The 26,174-nt window shown below is 39.0% G+C and overlaps 1 protein-coding gene across 2 annotated transcripts in view; it reads left to right on the top strand.

Annotated features, from left to right (window-relative positions):
* The window catches only part of LOC126483652 (integrin alpha-PS4-like), a 174,148-nt gene that overhangs the window by 67,080 nt on the left and 80,894 nt on the right, over positions 1-26,174 (top strand). For both annotated transcript variants that reach the window (XM_050106715.1, XM_050106714.1), the window contains exons 2-5: positions 16,478-16,608; positions 17,102-17,208; positions 18,151-18,280; positions 22,694-22,788. In XM_050106715.1, the coding sequence (XP_049962672.1) occupies positions 16,478-16,608; positions 17,102-17,208; positions 18,151-18,280; positions 22,694-22,788 (463 nt within the window). The remainder of the gene's footprint in view (positions 1-16,477; positions 16,609-17,101; positions 17,209-18,150; positions 18,281-22,693; positions 22,789-26,174) is intronic.

Below are 26,174 nucleotides of genomic sequence, written 5' to 3'. Positions count from 1 at the left end.
CATGACGAAAGTGGCGGCTGAGAACACAATCATCACCAAACGACGGGCGCAAGAGATCTTTCACGCGCCATCTGTTGGACATTTTGTGAAATTTGTTTTTTTTTTTTTGGTTCTAATAAAACCCCATGTCATTCCAAGCATGTGTGTCAATTTTTACCTCTGTATCTACATTATTCCGTGGTTTATTAAGTTTTCAAATTTATACTGACTTTTTGATCACCCTGTATCTGCAAGGGATTTCCAATGACTTTTTGAGTCAATGCCAAACCGAGCTGCTGCGCTACGCCGGGCAAAAGGAGGTCCGACAAAATATTAGGAGGTGCCCCATGACTTTTGTCACCTCAGTGTAAACCGAAGCTCTCCCTCCGGCCAACAGAAGCGGCAACTGCAGCGACGGACGGATGGATGGCGCGTTTAGCCGGCTGGCGGGCGGACGTGACGCTGCAGGGCGGGTTCACTTGCTGCGATAAGGCGTGGGCCGTCGGCGCGTAAAAAGAGAGGAGCAGGGTGGGCATCGCATCCGGCGCGCCACTGATAAGGCGGCCAATGCCGGCCAGCCCGTTCCGCTAAGCGGCGTGACCCCAGACACGCTACCAGGAAACCCCGTTTCTGCGGTGGGCACTCCTCCCCGGTACACATACTGACAGTACGTTGTTGAGCTACCTGGCAGTATCCAGAGTGCTCGCCGTGTTCAGCACACACAACATCTAGACGAGCTGGAAGTGACTCACTCTGATGCTGATAGCTAGACACTGATATCTAGAGCCACGCTGTCTACACGTTCTTCTCACAACTAATGGAGGGTGGCGGAGGATTCACACAACGAACATGACGATCGATGTGCTTCCACATTCACTGCCTGAGAAAGAAACTTGAGGGGAGGAGTTAACGAAATCAAACATCATGGATTGAGAGGCTGTGTGATGATTAGAGAGCCGACCAGTGTGGCCGAGCGGTTCTAGGCGCTTCAGTCTGGAACCGCGCGACCGCTACGGTCGCAGGTTCGAATCCTGCGTCGGGCATGCATGTATGTGATGTCCTTAGGTTAGTTAGGTTTAAGTAGCTCTAAGTTCTAGGGGACTGATGTTAAGTCCCCTAGTGCTCAGAGCCATTTGAACCATTTTTTTTTTATGATTAGAGACCGGATCATATGTATCATAAGAACCTCAAAATGCTTAAAAATGCATGAAATGTGTCGAAATATGCAAGATCAAATAATAAAAAAAACATTGTAGTTACTGCCTGCATTATATCTCAAAGTCGAACCTGTGCATACCAATTACGAGGAAGAGCACCGGCCAAGCGAAAAATCGGTACGTTTTCTGAATACTTTCTGGTAGAGGTTAGGAAGGGGGCCTTTCTGGGATTATTTTCTAAATATTTGCAAAATGGAGACGCATATCGTGTGTCAGGAATTGTTCCTTCTTTGTTATTGTTGTCGGTAACAAGCGGATGCGATGCGAGTGAGTCGCAGCGAAACAATCTATATATAAACGACCAACTTCGGGATATATCCCATCCAGAGGGGCACGCTCAAAACCTGCGTAATATTTTATTTAAAAAACAACATACAATCTTGAATTTGTTTGAACAGCATTAACTTTTAACTAGTACTACTGGGCCAAAGCATCATTTACAATTTATTTTAAATGTTTCTACTGTTGTAAACATAAACGACCAAGTGCTGTTCCAAATGTTCGGTAGTAAGTTTGTGTCTTCGATCACTCAAAACATCTTTATAAGCAGAAGAGGACCGTTCTACATCGACTGAGGTAACTGGGCAGTATTTGAATTTAGATGCTTTGTTGGCACTTACTGTTTCTGGTAAAACTTCAAATTATAATACTTTCAGGTATATGAGAAAAATGAGTGCTAATCACAGCAATGTCTTCGTTAATACCGGAATCGTTAAAAGCTTCCTTGCACTGGCAAACTCCCAAAACCTCTGCACTATCGAAGCCGTTTACTACACCTCCAACGGCCTCGAAATGTTCACTGTATAACAACCCAGCTTCGACTCACGTACCCCAACGAGTTACCACTGGTTCGGGAGGTAAAATCACATTTGATAGTTTTTCTTTGTAGGTCTTGATGCGAGCAAGAGCCTTTACAAACACTTTCTTTGTGGATGAGGTTTATTTACATTCACAAACGTGGAACGTACTTCTTCAGCAAGGCGATGTACTCCATGAGCACAGCACGTCATATGAATCAAATTGTGATGTAATACTCGCAGAGCTTTTCCTGCTTTGATTATATAAGGAGCACCGTCTAAAGCAAACATTTTAATGGCCAGTAGTGTAGTTCAGGAGATATGACGTCATAAACTTTGAGACGCGTGAAAACTACATCATTTTCAAAGATAAATATTTTACATGCCTAATGTGAAATATTTAACACAGTAAGTCTTTTGTAAAGTAATAAGATGTTTTAAGCTGTTTCGTACATGTTAGTTCGATTGTTTGAAGAATCGAGGCTATGGGGAAGGTGGGGGTTGGGGGGGGTGGGGGGGCGGGGCTGTTACCGGTAAATAATAAGTAAACGTCAGTCCCATTACCTACCTCATTCATTTCTGCATGTCATGCGACGTACGACATGAGATACATGTCATGCAGATCACAATCAAAATCTTAGCAATAAGAAGTGAGAATTTTGCGACATTTATTGGAGGGCAGAAATCCACGTGGCTTTTTTGTATGTACATCATTTTTTATTTATTTTGTATTTATTCTTTTACCATCCACAAACGCTGGGAAACGGGCAGAAGATGTTTCATGCCTTTTTAAGGAAGTAAATACTTGATTCTTGAAGTTTTTCCCGCCTATTGAGGTTTTGGGATTGCAGCCAGATGAGATCGACATTTTGCCACGAGTTTTCGGCTGGCAACCATTCAGCCATCTTCAGGTGAGCTTTACATTGAAGAGTGTTGGAGCACGTCACTACTTTTGTGCCAAAACTTGGCTCGGTGGCGCATACGCTCAAGTTACCTCTTAATGGGAGCTGTCTGTCGAGTTTAGCACCTCGCAGGTGCATTTGCATAACGATGATACTGCATACACGCCCACAGTCGAATTGCAGGCCTACTGAGTTAAAACTCAATGGTACTTTTTAGTCAGGTAGTAGACGGGATATCAACTTACTTTCATCTAAAAATTACTCAATTGTCAGAACCTCAGAGTTACATCGTTCGGTAACAAAGTCGATTGCCATCACAGGAACAGAGATATTATTCTCATTGTAGAAGTACTGTAACGTCGGAAACTGTTCCTGGATGTGTGGTACATTATCTAGTGAGTAAAACTAATCACGTATGGCCTACATCGAACCGCGCTGTTGTCCATTACCTATCTCCATTCGTTCTGGATTGTCGCACTTTAATGGAGCTGACTGGACTAAGAAAATATACTGCATCGATAGTATCTTTAAGGTTCCATTGTTCTCGGAATATGACGTGTACATTCCTCAGCAGTAGACAACGGGATGTGCGCTTAGCGCGCTCGTAGTGCTTGTGAAATAGCACACCAGCTGGGTTTGCCTGACAGTGCCAGTTATAACTTACCACAGCTACCTACGTTTTAATAATAATAACAATAATCGATACTACTATATAGATATAAACCGTTGTTACCAAATGTTGAAAAGTTCTTGACTGATTTATTTCAGACTTTTGCAATTTTTACACTACTCTCTAATAAACATTTCGACGGTTGCTTCTCGACCGATGTGCGTCAGATTTTTACCAGATACAGTGATAAATATCTCACAGTCAGTTTTGATTACGATATCAGGGCATTTATATCGTTAGACTAGCTGTTATTGAAGCTACCCCGAATAGCAAACATCCTAACCAATTTAGCCATTCATTTTAAGTGATTTCAGTTCCCAATCATGGTTTCGTTTGCAGATAGAGAGAGAGAGAGAGAGAGAGAGAGAGGGACAGGAGGGGGAGGAGATGGAGCAACAGAGGAGGGAGCAGTTAAAGAAAGAGGGGGGAAGACGAAATAGAGAGAGTAGAAGGGGGTAGGAGATGGGCAGAGAAAGGAGGGGGAGAAGAAGATTATGACGTACATCCAATTCCCATACGTATTTAGCAATTACGAAGCGTTTTCGGTTTCCCTAGTATAATATACAACCTGCCTGTGTGCTCACGAACCCTGTCGGATTTGTTGTCAGCAGGCAGGCTCAGCCTGTGATGGACGCTGTGGCTGGAATACTCGCTGCAGTCGGACAACCCACAAGTGCATCCATGTAGGCAGGCCATCTAGTTACAACAGAAAATGGTCCAACGTTAAACATAGCTTGAATTTTTCTAGAATTTCTTGCCATTTTTAGATTGTTTTCATGTGTGTTTTCCGAAAGTTATCTAAGAAACATGTAAATGATATACGTAAAAATATAAACGCCTTTAGTAAAATATCCTTTGGGGACGAGAGTCCGTCCCTCCCGCCACCCCACCCCCAGGCCTACCCCTTGCATCCCCTTGAGTCCGTGCCTAGTTCCTCTCATGGACAGTTGACATTGGCAGTATTTCAAGTTATTTGAAGCACTGCAGGTGCACGACCTTATACGTAAAAAGAAAAACTCCCTTCACTGTGGTCCGTGCCAGTCCCTCTCCTGGATGTACATTTTGTCAATCGCAGTGTCACGTAATTTGCAGCACTGCTGTTGAACGCCCTTATACCTTAAAAGCAAAACTACCTTCACTGTAACTAGTCAACGTAGCGAGATACTCACGCGAGTGGTTTTAGCATTGAGGTACAGAATTCTTGGCGCCTCGGGCTTTCGGAGCTTGCGTCTACAGCCAACAACACAAGGTGAGCGCTCGGCCCCGGTGAGCGCGGCTATGACGTCACGCCACGAGTGGAGGTCACTGCGTCTGCCATGCATATCACATACCGCCGGCAGCTGACGCGCCAGCGACGAGGTTATACAGGCTATACAGACATGCGGCCAATTGTGGCTCAGATATCTCCCCTGAAAAGCATGTCAGCCCCATCAACCAGAATATTATGACAATGCGTGTAACAGCGTGTTTGTCATTCTTCGCCACGTAAAACCAATGCAGTCCACTTCTGAGATTCCATTTTCTTTCACATTTTTGTTTTTGTTTTTTTGTCAGCTTCCAGCAACTGCGGTACCCATCTTGCATCAAGCTTTCTTATGGTTCCTTCCTCTTGTAAGCCGTGAACTGTTTCTTCAAGAGAAAGCAGGGACCAGGCTTCGGAGCATTGGTAGGATATCGGAAAAATGTTGGAAATGAAGACAGAAACACATTTTATGTCGCTGTGGTATACCAGTTCATGTATTTTAATGCAATACCAACAATACGTCTTTTTAAGGTTCCGTACCCCAATCGGTAAAGACGGAAACTTTATCCGATCATTTTGTTGTCCATCTGTCAGTCCGATTGTTAAAACCCTTTTTCACAAGAAGGAGTTGAGGTGTTAAGCTGAAATGTGTGTGAAATACCAAGGTCCACGGTCCCTTAGCGGTGTAAAAAAAATTTAATCACTCTAATCCAAAGATACGGCCATTTATGTCCCATAATTTGATACTTGCGAACTCACTCTTCAAAACCATTGATATTGAACCATAAAATTTGTCACGAAAAAGGATTCGCAGTAAGTAAAGAAAAAAATCTGAAAAACGTTAACGTGTAATTATATGACATAATAAATATTTTTTACCATTTCTTGACCGCCTCTCTATCTGACCGTCTCTTTAAGATCCCTATTTCTAATGAACGGGTAGAGGTATCAGATAGAAATTTATGCCAAATACTAGGATTTACGAACCATTGGCGGTGCAAAAAAAATTAAGTTTCGAAGTCAATGCAGTCAAAATATACAGCCATTGATGTCACATATCTTGATACTCGCAAAGTCAATCAGAACCTATGGATTAACTATCTATATACGTAATTAAGTTTCTGCAGAAGTCTCAGAGCGCGATTCCTACTCACGCTTGTGCGGTTTTTTAGAAGGCCAGACAACCAGAACCAAGTAGAAAAAGTTGATATTTAACATGCTTTACTGCGCCTTGTACCAACATAACGGAAATAAATTTTTGATGCTATCAACACCATCTCTGTGCCCTAAAAACATTGACAACAAATTTAGAAGCTTTCGGTCATAGTTTTGCATAGCGGACAATTTCTGCATCCATTCAGCCACTTAAGAACGAGAAATAAAAAGTAAGTCAGACGGAGCCGATGCGGATATAAATTTTCTGTCGGTCACTAATTGCTTGGGCCTAATGGTCGACTATAATACCAATGAAATTGTTGTTGTTCGCGCGGTGTAATGCCATTGAACAGGAGGGCGTGACTACATCATAAGCGCTGCATTTGGATGTCGCGTCGTACTCGCCTCCAGACGTTGTGGAATACTGAAATTATTCTCTCTTCAGGTGAATCACGTAGCGCCATTTTCGCATACCGCCGTTCCCGAGTTCGCCTGACGGGCAACAGAGCTACTCAGAATCTTCTGGCGTGTAGGGCGTGCGCGCTTCGCCTGTCTGATTCCCAGAAACCGGCTGGAGTAAACGTGTGGCGCAAGGTCGCTGCAAGCCAGTTGTCGGGGAAGCACCGTTTTCTGTTTGCTAAACTGTTTCTCTGCGAAAACCTCGCTGACATACTTGGCCAGAGTAAGGCGGAAAAATCTATTTTCATTTTGTTTCAGACAGTTCCATTGTCTGACTAACACAAGGTGTCCAGCGTTCTCGACGATTCTGCTCTTCTGCTCCAACGAGCGATGATTTCAGAGATGCTTGCTGCCGGAACTCAAATTAGTATCCGCTGCAGATCAATCGATATCTTTGTTTATGGTGGAATATCACTTGTGTGCTTGCTCAAGTTGATCTCAGGAGCGGATTTACAGCCGAAGAGTGTCACAGGCTGACTTGTTGGCAGAAACTGTATTTGTCTGCAAGACAGAATACATATTGTATTGATGTGGTACGCAATCCTCATCTGATTTATACAAATTTCTGCATACTGATGTGGTGGTTCTGGTGTCCACTAATGTAACGCATTTCTCAGAAAACTTTCCACTTTCAAACAACCTGTAAGCTTTGTGAAAGATACTTGTCAGCTGTAACCACCATGTTCAATAATGCTAATTACATGATTGTACACACGACGTGTTCCAAGCGATTATGCGTCCCAGTCGCAGGGAGATGCCTTAGATAGACCTCATTGCCTTACCTTCCAAAAGAATTGTTTCATTCCTTTTGCAATGTAATTAGCAGTAGTGAACATTGTGGTTGCAGCTAGTGCTAAACTAAGCCCGTTGGAGAACCGGGCTGGCGAAATTAAACGGGGCTCAGTCTGCTTAGAAATGGATCTGTTCGAAATCAAGTTATTATAACGTGTGTACTCTGCGCTTTGATAACTGCGTTACACACACTTAGAGATATAGATGAGAAGCTTACGATACGAATCAAGTTTTAGCACAGCAACCATTAGGTAGAGTGCAAAGAAATAACAAAGAATAGAATAAGAAAATTACCTTCTATTTTATGCGTCTGGAAACAAAGTTTGTACAATTATAATATTGGTTAGATCCGTAGCTTTAGTACGAGATAGTTATTGTTATTGATATTATTACAGTATATGTTTTCGTGGCTTTATTTTACTGAAATCCTCAATAGGGTCGTTGAAATCTATTTGATTTGAAAGTTTTCTTTCAATTGATGAAATGGACAGAAAGGCTATGCCTTTTTGATTCATCGTAGAGCGAAGATAGTTTTTTTGTTAGTTCCAGTTTAGAAGAACTTGTCTTGCATGAGGTAACTGACACACACATGGTCCAGAAGTATTTAATTATGAGTGATGTACGGGGTAATGATTCCCTGAAGTCCAGTTCAATCACAAATTAAAGGATATCTTGGACTGTCCATCTAGCAGCAACATGATCATCCACACTTAAGTACCCACACTTATCGGCTGCACGGGAGCTTATGATACCTCCTTATTTCTGGCAGTTTCTGCTCCTTACCAAACTCATCGTAAAATTCTACCAGATTCTCCAGTGATACAGCCAGAGCCTCATCAGAAGCTTCAAGCATAAATTTTATTTCAACAGTATGGAAAATTATGGTGATTTTTTCAGGGCCATGTATCATTTTGGCAAGTCTTGTATAAATCGATCTATGCATTCAAACATTGATCAACAAACTTCTTCCTGAATCAATGATCCAGCGTCATGAGAGTTTGTTTTATTTACTTTTCATCGTCGTGGATTGTTGATGTCCATATTTTTTAGGCCCGAAAGTAACAGCATTGTCAATAATTGTGGGCCGTTCTGTCGCTGAAACCTCATTCAGAGTTTTTAATTTGCCGAGTCCTTAATCTAAAGTCATTTTGGGGATTGTAGATAATTTAGGATTGTTTCACCTCCTCCAGTACCGAGTGCCAAAAGTTAATACAGTTCAAAAACGTGAAAACATATATAGTTGGAAGGAGTAAGCTTGCATGAATCTCGCATATGATCCAAAGTGCTCACAATTGTTCCCACATTTTCTTCACACTGTAATGAGCCCTGTAGCCAGTAGCAGACAATCGTTTCAGACTTTCTCCTGTTTTCACTACGAGTAATTCACATCTATATGTAAAATATGAGATGAATGAATGTAACTTATCTACAGTTCTAAACAGGTGACGCTAGAGGGAACACATGTGAATGTGTGAACTCCACAAAGATTTAAGGAATGAATGAATGATTAGCACCGGGACTGAACGGAGCTTTTGGATTGGTTTCTCGAATTTTTCGTTGTACTCTCCAAATACAAGTAACACTGACGGGACGTTATTATAACCTTAAGCCCTGCACAACGCAATATGCAGCCCTTCACTTTCCAGCAGCTGTTGATTATTTTTTGACGTATCATGCAGTTGATCTAGTTGAATTTTCATATTCATAAAATAAACAGTATAACCTATGAAAAAGTAATTTTTAGACTGTAATACTTTAGTTAAAAAAAAAATATATCACTGGTAAGCTTTTCACTGCACTTCTGCACATATTTTTGAATTCTACTTATAGTACACTTGTGTGGATGGCTTAGGTGTCAAAGAACGTTTCACGTAAAATAATTGCGTCTAGCAGGCAACTGGTTACCATTTTACAGCTTTTAAGCTTCATGCAACGTTTTACAGAAATTCTGAACACACCCATTGACAACTGACAAACCATAATAAAAGGTAATTAGGTACCTATGTTTTATATTTTGCGCACGTGCTGTCTCTTATTTACTGAACATGTTTTGCCCTTGTTAGAGATTTGATTAAAAATGATATCGTCGTGGTGGAGAGGGTACGGGGGCCAAATCCTGAGGTCCTCGAGATTCGGAACCCCCACACCAGGGTGAGAGGACCGTGGCGAGCCGCCCCCTACTTAGTCCGGCACGGTTGAAGCTGACAAATAACGTGACACAATCGCGATATCTCATCTAATAGCGTAAATAATTTCTTTTGGAAGCGTGGCAGAGAAATCCGTCTATTTTTCTTGTGATGAGAGGATGCTCTCCCTAAACTCGTCGTGTGTTTAAAAACGTAATTAGTATTACCGAACATTGTCTTTGAAGCTGACAAGTAAAGCCTGAAAACTGCGTGCAAGCACGGCCTCTCATTCAGCAAAAATGGACGAAATTAATCTCTAAAAACAGGATGTACGTGAACATATTTCGTCAAAATCTGGAGTAGAGCGTTTAGTGGTTTTCTGGGGTGCACTGCATTAGTAGGTATTATGTTCTACAATAGCCAGTGCAGCTACGCAACGAGAAATAAACGAGTATCCATACGGTTCACTGTTGCCGCAACTTCTTCTATCGGTTGTTACGATTAGTACACATTTCTTTTGTTGAAATGTCGAGGACGCTGTCTGGTAAAGTGTTGGCTTCGACATTTTAGTTAACTCGCAGCTTTTACTTGACAAAATGTCACACTCTTCCGATTGTTATCATATCTGTTATAGCTTTAACCACACCATATAACAATTCGATGCTGGACGTCAGTTGCATCCGCATGACAGATCAACTGAAAAAGATTGGCGTCTTTGCCATCAGTGTCTTGCGTTCTTCTCATTTTCATCTTAATGAATGCAAGGCTGGTTTTGCAACGAGGCTGATGAGAGAGTAATATGTTGGACATAGAAAACATACAAATCTGTGGAGACGAAACACAGTGACCCGAAAGTGACACAATACAATGTGTGTGGATGGCAGATTTGCATTAAACCGGCGGATTACTAATTCTTACGCTTCATTACGTGAATGCTGTATACAAAAATTATGAAAACCTGATTTTCGGAGTGTCATTAATCTCTCGTAGTTACAGAAATCTGTGGTGAGTCTTCTCAGAAAGTGTAATGGAATCATACTCCTCTCGTTAGCGATCTGAGCTCCGTACGATGATACGCCGAGCCCAAAGTGCAGTATGGTCTCTATTGGAGGTAGCACCGTATGTCGACTTTCGTCTGGCTAGCTTCGTACGTAATGAGACTTTTACTACAATCAAAACCCCGTAGTACTCCGATGCGGATCGAGAAGTGTAGTTTCGGTATACGAAGTCGCGAGAATAAATCCCACCCTCCCACTGAAATTTGGAGTACAGAGCTTTAGTCATTACAGGATCCTCATAAACTTCTATAAGTGATTTCTCGTGATAACCTAACCTAACCTAACCAGCGGCAGACCTGTCGTTTTGCCATTTGTATCACTTGTGTTATTCACAATGGTCAATGTTAAGGCTTTAGTAATTTCTATATAACTTACTATTCCGTGGCAATTTTAGGGTCTCGCTTCCTCCCCTCAGCCCCCTCCTCGATAAACGTCTGCGGTCGGACACGCTCACCATTTGAAGCCCAGCGGCAGCAGTCGGTGTCTTTCCTGTGTCGCTGCCACATCCTGTTTTTTTTGCAAACACGTCAGCAAGCGTCGCTGACTTCGGTCTCAGGATGCCTACTGTGGTCAGTTTTCCCACGCACTGCACCCCGATATAACTTACAGCCGGACACCACTATAGGAGGATTACTTGGTACTTAAATTAGATTACTTCGTAATGATGTGGAACGTGGCAGGTTAATAAAAGGTGTCTATATACAAGATATTACATTACACAAAACATTACACGACACTTAATATTTTTAATTCTTTTTTTTGTGGGGGTTGGGGGAATTACCCACTTAGTATATGTCCAAAAATTCATCTAATGAGTAGAAGGAGTTGCCATTAAGAAATTCTTTTAGTTTCCTTTTAAATGGTGTATGGCTATCTGTCAGACTTTTGATGCTGTTAGGTAAATGACAAAAGACTTTTAGGCAGCATAATTTACCCCCTTCTGAGCCAAAGTTAGATTTAACCTTGTGCAGTGAAGATCATCCTTTCTCCTAGTGTTGTAGCCATGTACATTGCTATTACTTTTGAATTCGTTCGGATTGTTAATAACAAATTTCATAAGTGAATATATATATATTGTGAGGCTACAGTGAAGATTTCTAGCCCTTTAAATAAGTGTCTGCAGGATGATCTTGGATGAGTTCCAGCAATTATTCTGATTACACGCTTTTGTGCAATGAACACTCTTTTACTCAATGATGAGTTACCCCAGAATATGATGCCATACGAAAGCAGAGAATGAAAATAGGCGTGGTAACCTAATTTACTGAGATGTATATCGCCAAAATTTGCAATGACCCCAATAGCATAAGAAGCTGAACTCAAACGTTTCAGCATATCTTCAGTGTGTTTTTTCCAGTTCAACCCCTTATCAATGCATACACCTAGAAATTTTGAATATTCTACCTTAGCTACCAATTTCTAATCGAAGTCTATATTTATCAGAAATCGGTAGCAAAGGGCCAACAGGGAATCTGCAACTGTAGTTACATAACAACGTAAAGACACGACCAAGGAATTGCAATGTCTTCCACATTTTTCCCCTTACACACTGACACACAAAAACGAACTTTCTACAAATCCAACATCATTCAATGAAAATATTTTACTGGCGTAAATCGGACTGTTAAAACTTATCCTATTGACAAATAGTAGTGCAACTTAACACCAGTGAACTAAAACTTATCGAGCACCTGCATAATAGCATGCCAGTCCACCTTTAGAACACGATACGCTACCGATTCTGCGTGGCATGGATCGAAAAATCCTTAATAGGTTTCCAGAGGTAAGTGACACCAGACCTCCATGCTTAAGTAACGTAATTTACGTAAATTAATGGTTGATAGTTTGTGGGCGCGGAGCTGGCTCCAGGTTTGTTCCATGTATGTTCCATCAGATTCATTCCACGATAATCTGGTGGCCAACATGTCAACATGGGCTCACTACCATGATCTTCAAAGCACTTTCGGACGTTGTGAAATGGATAGTTGGCGTCACCATTGGGGAAGATGTCGAGCATGATGGGATGCAGGTGTCCCACAACAATGTTCATGTGGTCCACTGTCATCATTGGACCTTCGATCACGACCACAGGTACCATGGGAGCAAAGGTGACTGACCCCCCTAGCACAACAATGACCACACTGGCCCTCGTCTGTGACGTGGTGCATGTTTCCAGCAGCCATTTACCAGGATGATGCTATATCTGGGCACCACGGATTTGATGTAACAAGAAACATAGTCAATCTGACCAGGTTCACGTGCCGCTATTGAGTCATAGTCCAGACTCAATGATCCCACGCCCATTTCAATTGTTATTGATGATCTCATTGAGTCAACACGAGAACACATTGGTTTCATCTACTGTGGAGCCCCACATTCAGGAATGTGCAATGACAGTGTGCTCTGAAACTCATACAGTATACCTGTACCAGTGTTGTACTCCATCATCATATCTGCCACAGATTACCACATATCCTGCTTTACAGAGCGGGCAAGCCTCTGACCTCCACACTCTGTGTTGAGATGTGTATGTCCAACACCTTGTTGCCTACTCATCGTTTCACCAATGTTCAAGTACTTTCTATAGATGTTCAGGATAGCAGCTCGCAAACAGCTGACCAGCTTCACTGTTTTTGAGATGCTTGTTCCCAGGCACAAAGCCATAACAGACTTTCCTTGTCGAAGTTGTTTATGTCCCTGGATTACCCAACTGTGGGCTGTATCACTGCATGGATGATTCCTGATTCATCCATGTTATGCTTCTATACTTTCCTCGCTGTGTCATGCGACTACAATGCCACCAGGTGGCATTTAGTCTTACAGTGGACACTGGTCATAATAATGTGGCTCATCAATGTATACCTGTCTAGAAAGGAAGCCCATTGTAGGTCACATGGTGGGATGAAAGAAGGTTGAAAATAAAGGGACACTTATTTAGCTTCGGTGCCAACATGCAGTAGTTTTCGAGAAAAGGCAGTCAAAGTTTAGACGCCACTTGATTAGTCCTCTCTCACATTGTGCCTTGAAGTGAGTTGGTAGCATAATTACTAGACCACAGAATTAAACTTTTGCACACCATGTTCAAATCCAGTCTTTTATCCTTTTTCCCTCTTTTGTCATCACAGAAGTATGTACATAAATATTTTTGGTGACACTGTGAAATGCTCATACAATGGAATCATTGATAAAAGAAATGAGAATTTCATATCATATTAAAAATAGATTTTATTATTGCAAATTTTACATAATTAATGATAACTGAAAATTGACCTGTAGCATTTCGTGTTCTGCTCTCATTTTTGCTTTCATTCTTCAACAGAATCATGTGCCCTCCATGGCCATATCTATCACAAGAACATTCAACATATAAAAATTTGGAGCAACACAAGCAATGTGGGAAGGCACATATGCCACAGTCATATTTATTAGTATGGATACCATTAGGAAAGCATCCTTGTTAACATAGCTAAATACCCTTAATTTGGCAGTCATTTTGTGGCAAATCAAGTGTATCAAATCGTTTGCTTAGAAGCTGGAGCCTGCAATTGATTATGGACCAAACCCTGTATTTTAATTTGCATCACTTATACTTGTGGTTTCCCTTCACTGTGTGATGAAAATAAGTCTCTACTGGAATCAGTGAATGTCAATCTTCACCTGTCAGTAAAAGCATATGTTTTACAATTAACATAAAGGCATACACTTTGACAGAATTACTTTTACCAAAAACATCAATATTCCCATTTCATTAACAATCAGCCAGTTGCATAAGGAGTGATTGCTTTGCCCACCCAGATGTCAATAATATAGAAATAAGGCTGCATTTTTGTGTAAGGTCACAAACTTAGTCCTAAACCGATGATAAGTGCTCTCCTGATGTTGTGGTGTTGCAGGTACACATTCTGTTGCCATTTCACTAATTGGTTTACATCTTGTTGGAGTCATGGACTAAATTTCCCACTGACGTATTGGAGACAAAAAAAAAAGAAACATTGGTAACAGTTTCCTGGAAAGTGTTAATCTGAGTGAGTTGTGATGATAAAAACTGATTTTAATAAGAATTGAAATGCTTACCTCTTTTGTCAATAATTCCATTGTATTTCAAGATGTCACAAAACATAATGATGTCACATTCTTTCATGACAACAAAAGAGAGAGAAAAACAACAATATAACATTGGATATGAATGTGGGATACAAGACTGCGAAGCTCTGCTGTTAGCTACTTCACTACCACCTCAATCAGTTATGTGCCATGCCAGAGGACAGATGAAGTCATGTCAAAGCTTTGACCATTATTTTTCAGAAACTATTTAGTGTTGGCACCTAACCCAAAAAGATGTTCTTTATTTTCACCCTTCTTTCATCCTGCTTAGTTTTGACTGCATCAGAGAGTGACCTTTAGTGGATTATGTGAGCGATCTAGCAGGTAGGGAAATTTTTGTGTTGCTGATGACAATGAGGGAGAAGGAAGTGGATGGCATCTGATATTAGAAAGTAAGCTATTAACAGAGTAGTACCAAAGAGTCCATCAAATCCTACTAGTCAGTAAAACTAAATTCTGTATGCCATTGTTGACCGGGATACCCCACAGATGCCTGTCATAAGAAAGAGTGGTGTGTTGTACATATACTTGTAGAATATAGGTGGTTGTAATGGATGTGTGTAAAGCATAGTGTTATGTTTGTGTTGAATGACGATGATGAGAGAAGGGGGAGGTTTGGTGCCAGCACATAGCCTGTTCCTCTCAAATAGCACCAAGGGGGCAGCCAATGGACAGATCATCATCAATGGTGAACATGTCCTCACTTCATGAGACACATTGGAGAGATTTGAAATTTAATCTAGTCTTTACACGACTGATTATTAGACACCTTACACCACCAGACGTCCTCCCAATGCCTGCCAAATACTGGCAGTAAAAATTTCAACCACCACCAGGATTCAAACTGGCTTACCTTTGAAGTGAGTGGCACTGTGCACATATGTGTGTTAGAGGCTCTGGCTATGGAGGTGGGTCAGTTAGAATTAACAGGAGTCTGCTACCCTCAGCCTTCATGAAACTGTGGAGGGATTCAAGACTTACGATGTTGACTCTCAGACTGGTGATTAAAAACTGTACATTCCCACTGGGCATATATTGGTTATCAAAATTTCTTCCACTACCAATATTTGAACCAGTCATTTCTAGCCAAGGACAGTATTTATTGAATACTGTGTCTGATCACATTATAAATGCTTGCAGTAGTGTTAATATCCTAATAATGTGGGCACTAGGTTAACAACTTAAATTCATCAACATATTCCTCAGACCAGTGGAGTGTAATACTGGCATTTCAGCATGGACAGTTACCCTAGTGGGAATTGTCATGTTTGAGAGAGAGTGCCATGTATGGAGGCAGAGATGTCAGCCACGATGTGTTTAAGTGTTATGTCTGCCCTCACTCCACACAGTAAAATGATACACGTACATGCATTTCATAATGATTTTCAGAGTATAGATATAGATAATATGCTTTCATTTGTCCATCATGCATATAGGGCTGTGAGTCTGCTTGCTTAGTAAGACGAAGTGTGACCATAGTGGTGTCACTATAGCTTTCAAAACAAATCAGAGTGGACAGATTAATTCTTAACAGACCATATCATACATGTTTTATCATTGCAACTGAATATGTTTGGGATGCTGTGAAGAGGTATGTACCCCTTTTATGTTGCTCGGACAGGTCTCTGTTGAGCTGAGGATTGTCACTGAGTAATCATGGATAAGCATGACTGCACACTGGCTCCGTGGTGTGACAAGTTGGTGCTATTAACACAAGATTGTTGTTACACATTACCAATGATATTTTTCTAATTCAATTGCTCATTGATAAAACATGTCCTGCTCCCTTTACTTAATGAGCAACTATCTTTTTACATCACATTTTCTCCTTATTTTTCATATCCCTTCATTACCTAGCACGTAACAGAGCACACAGTACATTTAACCAATTTATGCATGTACTATACACTTTCTAAAGGCTGACTCGTCTGTAGGTTCTTATCCACATGAAATGAATAAATATATATCTTTTCAGGGTTGTAGTTGGTGCACCCAGAGCCAATTCAACGTATCCAGCTCATGCAAGCATCCACCAGCCAGGTGTAGTCTATCAATGTGCAGTCCTAGGCAGCAAGGATTGCATACGCCTCTCACTTGATCCTACAGGTGAGTTACTTCATTAATTTAGTTACATCATGCTCTGCACATACTATATTTTACAAACTGTACATAATTTTACATATTACTGGTGAATGGAACTGTAAAGAAAGAGTAACATTGAAGAATACCTTTGGATTCACCTGAGGAAATACATTATGTAGTGATCAGAGACATTGGAAAAAAAAGATCTGTTTTCTGAAGATAAACTAAACCAAAATATTTAGTATATAATTTGAAGTATTTGCAGATTTATCTTGTGATTCTATTCAGTAGTGATTGCACGATACCATTCTTAAAATACTACTTAAAAAATAGATACAAATATTGATACCTACATAAAAAATGTTACTTTTCTTATATAGTAATCACAAACAGAACCTGAATTATGAAGAGTATTATACTGTTGTATATTACATATGTATCAAGTGGTATGATAAAACACAACACTCCAGCTGAGAGTATTAATCCCTATAACCATCCTTGTCTAATTTTTTAACAGGAAATGTGGAGCAGAGATTGGGTGATGGATTTGATGTCAAGCATCACAAAGACGATATGTGGCTTGGTGGTTCCCTTGATGTCCAACAGAATGGACCAGGCATTGTGGTATGTGCTATATTGCTCACAAAATGTAAATGTGCTATGAAGAACCGCAAAGACTATTTGCAAAATTAACTGAATTGTTTGGTTTATGATAAAAAATCTATTACACATAATTCTCCATGTTCAGATGACACTACTATGTCACTAAAATCCAAAATTATTTTCAATTACGTGGGAAGTAAAATGTCAGCAATTTCACCAATCATTTTCACTCCAGTAAGAGAGCAACAATTTCGAACCTTGACAAAATGCAGTATGCTACCAAGTGTTAAATATTTCTTCTTCTTTTTCCTGATCTTTACCCCAAACCTTCACAGGTTCTGCGTGTTAATACTGGATTTGGCAGTGTGAGTGGTGGAGGATGGACTTCCTGTTGCCACCACTACCCATCCCCCTCCCCTTCCCCAGAAATTATGTAACCAGTATGTCTGCATCTCATGTTATCCTATGCCTAGTGTTATCCCATGTGAAAATGTGTGAATGTTTTCCATATGTATGTGAATCATGTAACTGAGGAGGGTCATAGGTATCAGCTCAGAATTCAGCTAGCTGGATGTGGGACACCAACTTCTGTTATTAATTTTTGGTTGGTCTCAGTCCTGGGATGACATATCTCCCTGAATCCCAGAAACTGCATGCTAATGTGTGCTGCTGTTTGGATAGGTTGCACACCAAATATGTGCTATGCTGCTTTTTGATAAATATTAGTCATTTGTAATGATACAAACTGAAACTACACAGCACAGTTTCAGTTACAGATGTTAGTTGATAAAAAAGCCCTACAGATAAAATTTTGTTAAGACTTATACAAATTAAGCAATTAAATATGATGTACGCAATATTACTAAATAAAATATTGTGATCTAAATGACAAAAGCCTAATTTTTTAAGAGATTTTATACTATTATGCAGTTTTAGACATAGCAATTATTGTTTTGTTTACAGGCTTGTGGAAGCCGATGGATAAATCAGTTCTATACAGGTTACTACCTCATCAATGGAATTTGTTATTTTCTAAAAGACACACAGCAAGCAGATTCAAAGGTCCAGAAAATAATGCCACTTATTCAGAGAAGTAAGTTTCTGTAGTCTTACTGATGATTTCCAATTCTGTTTATATGACTTATTCATCTCAGCAATTTTTCTCTTTAATAATTTTCTTTATTTTACAGCAAGATGCATTTTTGTTCTCTATTTACAATGGTTTGTATGACATGTATTTAAGAACCCACGTATATTTGTGGATGCATGTGCACAATTAACCGTGTGTGTGTGTATGTATGGCTCTGAGCACTATGGGACTCAACTTCTGAGGTCATTAGTCCCCTAGAACTTAGAACTAGTTAAACCTAACGAACCTAAGGACATCACAAACATCCATGCCCGAGGCAGGATTCGAACCTGCGACCGTAGCGGTCTTGCGGTTCCAGACTGCAGCGCCTTTAACCGCACGGCCACTTCGGCTGGCTGTGTATGTATGGACAAAGTTTAGATTAATTGTTAGAAGTTAACAAACAAACATGGTTTGAAGAAGATTCTTATGTTTCGATGACATAACTCTATTTTTCAACGTATGTACTGAATATTTTTGAAATTCAATCTATAGTGAGTTTTCCATTTCATTGAAGAAATGAAGTAATTTAGACTAGTAGCATGATTTCAAGAATTTATGTTTGATGATGGGCAAAGGTATCTCAGAGTGCACTGCAGGTGACAGTCAAACTGACATTATCATAGGGACAGTTATTCTCTTGTATTATGCAGAATGTGACACCCAGGTTTACCTGCTTTAATGTCATCTTTACTGAATGGCTTTTTAATAATAACTAATATCTCCTGCTGTGCCCCAGTTTTTAGGGTCATTTATGAGTATCACAAAAGACAGATGTCATCTTGACCTGCTGCCACATGCAGATCTCCTACACTGTTTAGATTTGGTGGTCTGGGGTATTCCCATTCCAAACACATTTTTTTTTAAATTCCATGTTGCAGAATAACATAAGGATATCAGAAGCTACTATCATAGGGAATAAAAGAGAATTATTAAAATGGACATAAAAGAACAATAACTGAAAGTAGTATATGAGTTCTAGACCATATAAATTTACTCTCATATAATAGTATAAAAGTAATTACTTTCTAAATCCCACTGTTCATCCTCTTACATTACCGAGCCACTGTTTTTAAGGAGTATTTCAGACTAAGCATGTGTCTGACTTTACACAGAGTACTGTCAGTTCTCTATATACAGTGTACATCACTTAAAACCTGCACCACAAATATTGTGAAAATGGAAAATGGTATTGACGTACTGTTTTCAAGGAATGGATTGCTAGTGAGGGACTCATATTGTTATCCAGTGAAGAGATTGTAATAATGCTCAGAAAGAGTATTTTTTGTGCAAACATACACTTTTTTAAAGGGAACAGTGCCTATTGACATTAACAGACTAGAAGTTGGGTAAATTGGAATGTCTGTGGTGTTTGTGCAAGATTCTAGTGCAAGTCATTTATGAGGTACCATATTTTGAAAAGTTTCCATACCTATATTTGTTTGTGTCATCATAAGATGTTGTTATGTTTGCTTACAGTGTGCTTGTGTGTTCCCTGAGTGCATTGCAGCTTGCTTGTCAGTTAGTGTGTGACAGTCCAAGCCTAAGGTTGTGAGTGGATGACAGGACTGACCAATGCAGAAAAACCCAACATGTTCATGGTGTATGGAGAGTGTAGAAAGAATGCAGTTCATTCAGGTGTGGCGTATGGTACAAGATATCCCAATAGACATCAACCATCTTGGCAATTATTTATCAACATGTTCAATCAGTTATGTGGAAAGTATTGTAACGCCTAAACAGTGTAACAGAAGGAAAGAAGTGACAACAGAAGACAGAGACAGTAATATTCTTGCTGCTGTTGCAGTTGATCCACACTTTAGCTCTTGCATAATTGCATGAGAAAGTGGCATGAGTCAGGCATTCTCCATTGACATAGGTTCCATCCCTATCATACCTCTCTTCAATAAAAGCTACATGGAAACTATTATGACAATCATGTTAACTTCTGTTCATGGGCATTAAGACTTCTCCAGATCAGTCATGTATCATGTTTAGTAATGAAGCCAGTTTTACCAATCATGGCCAGGTAAACCACCAAAACATGCATTATTGGTCTGTTGACAATCTCCATTGACTTTTTCTAGCAGAATTTCAGAGTCCATGGAGTGCAAACATATAGTGTGGGATAGTGAAACATCAGCTCATAGGCCCATTTTCATAGAACACTGAATGGATGCAAGAATTATACATCAGTAGCCTCTTAGCAGACAGTCTTCCATGGGTACTAGAAGACGTCGCTCGGCAGGCTAGGAGAAACCTGTGATACCAACGTGGTGGCTGTCTGGCTCATAGTGCACAAAGTACTACAGCATGTCTTCACAAATTGTCTCCAAATCACTGGATAGGATGCAGACGACCTGTACCTTGACCAATCTGTTTCCTGCATTTTACACCTGTAGACTTTTTTCTGAGGGGGAAGCTGAAAGGTTTTGTCTACAAGGACATACCAACTACATCCAGTGATATGCAGTGACATATTACAACAGCCTTTTCAGATATCTCTGCTGAAATTCTAACATGAGTGCAGCAGATGTTCCATACCTGACTCATCCTGTTTAGTCAGGTTAATATCTGGGTAATGTGAATATTATTGTTAGCTAGAATTTACATCTCTGACATTCCAATAAATTGTAGAAGGAATGGTTAATAAAGTTCTTGATTACATTAGTTTTGAATATTTGCGTATGTCCAACTCCCTGCCTGATGTCTGCCAACAACTTGTTAGACCTTTTCAGCAGAAAGTATAACACTTTTCTGAACCATAAATGGAGAAGCATAATGTATATGGAAGCTATGTTTACTTGTCAAATAATGGTTGTAAATTTCTCAGTTCATAAAGGTTTCATTCTTATTAATAACTACAAATAAAGTTATGGAATAAGTGTTTCGGCATGTAAGTGTAAGAATCCTAATATCCCTGGAGAGGTTTCTGCAAGGTGTTTGGTTCATTACTTTATGCAGTATTCTTACTGGGTACTTTTCGATAAGTATTACCTTTTGACATTAGAATCACTGCCCCAGAAGAATGTGCCATAAATTGAAAGTGTGCAATTTATACTAGCAATCTCATCCTCAATTCAATGCAGTTAGAGAGATTTCTAAGTGCAAAGCAGGCAGAAGTGAGCTTTTGGTTAATTTATCCATGTGCTGGCACCACTTCCTTTTGTTATACACCTATATGCATGTATGGAATTGTTGTCAATAAAATAGCTTATAACATTTATCAATAATTTGACTATTTCCCATAGTCTTATGTTTACTGTTCAGAACAAAACTTCATAATACAAACTTGGAGATAGGTCCAAGCAAAGCCTTGTGAAAAAAATGAAGTTACCTTCAACTTATACTATTTACAAATATGGTGTGGCAGGTTATGGCAGAATGCAAATAATTAAGGAGTAAATATAACAACCCGCCATATAGTAAAAGTGTTGAGATATTTACAGGTACAGCTGGTGAAGTTTTTAGCCTTGTTCACATGCCTGTTAATGACTCAACACTTTTATTACCTTTACCTCAAAATCAGTCTCCTGTTTATGTGTATATTTTCGACTCGATTTACACCAGGGCACTTCATCTCAATAAATCACCACACCACCTTCTGTTTTCTCCCAATCATTTAATGCTCTGTAAATTTCACTCTGTTAGTTCTGCTCCCTACAGAGACATATCATTGTTCTGTGTATGTTAAGAGGTTCTGTTTTTACCTTTAAAATGCAAATAAATTGATGTGTACCTCCAATTATCTCTCAAAAATCTTGTACCTGCTGTTGCACTGACATTACTTTTAAGCTATGCACTTTAACACAGTGTATGAAAGATGCTTCAGCTAACAGATTTATCCTCTGCTTCTAAGTGCTAAGCAGAGAACCTATGGTACTTTTGATTTGCCCTCACTTAATAGCAAAGGATGAGCTTCAGAAATATGGAATGTATTAAATAAGATTAATAACACACTCAAACAACTATCACAAAGAGTCAATGATTAGTATTAAGAATATCATGAACACTTCATCTGCAGTTGATGAAATGACAGCGTCACCACAAGTTTGAACACTGAAAATATGTCCCCTGGTATCATATTTCTTCACACATTTCGCCGAGACCTCCAGCATATTAAAAAAAAAAAATGAAAATATCTATTACCGTATATAACATATGTTATCTGATAAGAAATCACTAGGGCAATTTTTATAGCACTGCTAAAGTAACAGCAAACCATTATTTGGTTTTCTTAGTTAAAACCACAATTAAAGGAATCTATCAAAACTTAATTATATCAATATTTTCTGACCCAATTACTGAATTACTTAGTAATTAGCTTAAATGAACACACAATAAATTGTTTATGGAGATTTCCTATTTTGTTTGCAGGGGATCAAGGTTATGAAGAAATAGAAAATGGTGAGAAGGCTATAAAATACTATTACAGCTATGGACAAGCTGGACTGGCAGTTCAGTTTGCAAAAGTAAGTTCAAAAATTGATTTATCAGTCTGCAAAAAACAAGTTAACAAATTTTTTCATGGTACAATATGTTAAATGGGTTCCAAATAACTTTCTGGTTCAGTTATTGTAAATAATTTATTCTTTTTTTCATTTGCATCTTGTTCTCAAGCCAAAGTACTGTATAATTCAAACCTGTATCATTGAGATAAACAGACATAGTACAGTACACTTTTATTCTGAAACAGCATCATATCACTATACTGACACAAGAATCCCTCATATTACATGTAATCAAAATAAAACACCATAGAAGCTATCACTTTGCAATCCAAAAAGTATGGCACTTAGTGAATTTTCATAGCTTTTCTTTTCTAAATCAGTTTAGTTTCATTTACACTATGAAGTATTATTCACTGTACTGTCCTGCTGAAAAAAAATGTTACTTTGTTGTGCATATTTCAACTTCTTGTTGGTCTGCAGAACATTTACTTTGGTGATGTAGTCAATAAAGTACCATTTTGCCAAATCAAGAATTAAAAATATTGTGCAAAGATAATAGCTGCACATATTGCAGAAGTCTCTTCATAAATCTGAGAATTATTGCATTGACTTTCTATACATGTACCCTTTACTAGCTATTTAAATGAATTTCAGATTAACTGCAGTTTAGAAATACGCAACACACCACTCAAAAATATTATTCACGAAGACTCTGCCTTCGCTAGGGTTCAGAATAGAGCTATATAACCTTGTGCAAAAGTCTTCTACAAGCTGTCTGTAGGGAATCCCTGCCAGTCCAGTAGAAAGTTTAAATCATATACAGAGTGATTCAGTTGCCCCTATCAATGTCATTTTATGCAACCCACACTCTTATATCTGGCCTTCAAAAATGAAACATGAGATTTTCATATTTTTCTGCTAGCTACATGTGAACCATTAGTCCTACAGAAAAAAAAGAACAGGATCTCTTCATAGGAAATTTAAAGTAGTTAAAATTTATACTGGGATACATTTTTGCTGGAGGCCGCAGTTTTCAAGTTATACAGGAAAACATACAAAAGTGATCTTCTAAGACACCTCCATCTCCACACTCATCCATCACCAGTCAGGATTTCCAGTATGTTGTTCAAGGCACTCCCTCCTACCACAGTGCTAAAATTTCTGAGTAACAAATTATTCCTGATTTTTGACCTTTTTTATCTCTATTGGCTGGGCTATTACAATGTTAACATAGTCATCTATTCCATCAACATTATTAATTTAAATGTGCCCATGAGGGTAACGAAAGCAAATTGACTTTCATAAATCTTAGACTAAGACTAATCATGTTGACAATTTGATCCAGACTTAATTCTTACAAGCACAATAGTTTTGTATTCTGAAGACCTGATGAATACAACAATGTAATTTTTTATTTTATGCTGTTAAAATTCCCAAAATTTTAGGGGAAATTTTCAGAGACATCAGTTTTACAATTTGTAAGTGCTCAGTTAAGCTAGAGACATAATAAGACCATTCAATGATTACCAAAAAAGGTCAGATGTGGGAAATAATTTGTGCAGCTACAACATTTTTACATAGGTAGGAGGGATACCATGAACAACATACTAGGAATCCTGACAATTGGAGGGTAAGTGTGGGAGTGGGGGTGCATTTGAAGGTCTTTTTAACTGTTTTTCTTGAATAATTATAAAACAATGGGGTACAATGAAAACGTATCTCAGAACAAAATTTAACTACATTAAATTTCCTAAAAATGATCCTATTCATACTTTTTTTCAAGGAACTACTAGTTTGGGTGTAGTGAGCAAGAGAATATGAAAATCTCTCATGTGGACTTGAAAGCTAGATATAACATAGCAGGTTGCATAAAATGAGATTGGTGGGGGCTGCTGAATCAGCCTGTCTGCACTACAGATACATGAATTGAAAATTACTGTTACTAGTTTCAAAAGCAACAACAATCACTGTGTAAATGCCTCTAATCTTACAGTATATCAGTAACTGCTGTCCTTTGATAGTTATTAAGAATTTGTGTTAAAGTAAATGAGCAAATGTAGATAAACAAGAGCTAATTAGTTAAATTGAAAGGGAGCAGCTTTTTTGCTGAATGCATGGTTGTATTTGTTCGATCAAGTTATATTTTACACCATTTTACATCTTTGAAGATTCTGACTATCTCTTTGGTACATAATTGTTTTAGTGAATAAACACGTTGACTCTTCATTGTAAAATTGTGGACATAATGCAAAGAATGGATGAGTAAAGACAACCATTTCCTACTACAAGATTAACCATTCAAAAATTTGTGAAATAAGAAATATCACATTTGTGAACAAAACATATACTTGGAAAATCTAGAGGTATTTTGTTGGAACAACAGTCAATGTGCCTCGCTGTCTTCTTCAGGTAGCACCTGAAGAAGACAGCGAGGCACGCTGTTGAAATATCGTGCGAGAACGACGCGAACATCCGGCTGGATTCCCGAATATCCAAGATGTCAACAGATCGCCGGGAAAGCATGAAGAATTACAACAGTCAATGTATTTCACTGTGCAGTAAAATTTCAAATGGAAAATGTACAACTAAGAAAATATTTAAATTTCACTCAGCTCTGTGAAATATAATATTTTTGTAGTTGAGTCAGTAACCAGCAACTGTTTCGATTTACTTTTCCTTTATTAAAAAATCCTATATCACTAGACAGAAATACATCTTTCCACAGTAACAACTAACATGAAGGCAGCACTGAATTACTACCACAAACACACTACATTTGGCAGGTGCCACCACCATCTATGAATTTCTAGAATGAAGGAATGGGTACTAGAGGAAGTAAAGCTGTGGGGATGGGTCGTGAGTCATGTTCAGGCAGCTCAGTCAGTAGAGCACTTATCAGTGAAATTCAAAGGTCTTGAGTTCAGGTCTCAGTCCAGTCTAAGTTTTAATCAGCCAGAAAGTTTTATCTCAATGCACACTCCACTGCAGAGTGAAAATTTCATTCAATAAACATCCTCCAGGTTGTAGCTAAGCCACGTTTCTCAGTTTTCTTTCTTCCAGGAGAGCTATTACTGCAAGTTTCACAGGAATGCTTCTGTGAAACATCATTAAACTATACATATGAGGTGTTGGAATAGTGGATCTACACAGAAACAGTGTGTTACAAGTTACAAAATAGTGTTATAAGATGGCTTAGTCTGTTAAAGATCTACTGAATAATGTTTACTGAAAATGTAACACCTGTGTAGTAAGGCAGACCATATGAAAAAGAAGTGAAAGACTATATAGAAAGTAACGACTAAATACTGAAAAAGGCAATCTGGAATTAATATGTACTGAAATTTTTAATTTAATGACTTACAGTGATCATAGTGTAGTGGATTTGATAGTGCAAGTCACTTTCATAT

This window comes from Schistocerca serialis, chromosome 6 (assembly GCF_023864345.2).
Source record: "Schistocerca serialis cubense isolate TAMUIC-IGC-003099 chromosome 6, iqSchSeri2.2, whole genome shotgun sequence".
Lineage (NCBI taxonomy): Eukaryota > Metazoa > Arthropoda > Insecta > Orthoptera > Acrididae > Schistocerca > Schistocerca serialis.
This window is presented reverse-complemented; position numbering and strand designations above follow the sequence as displayed.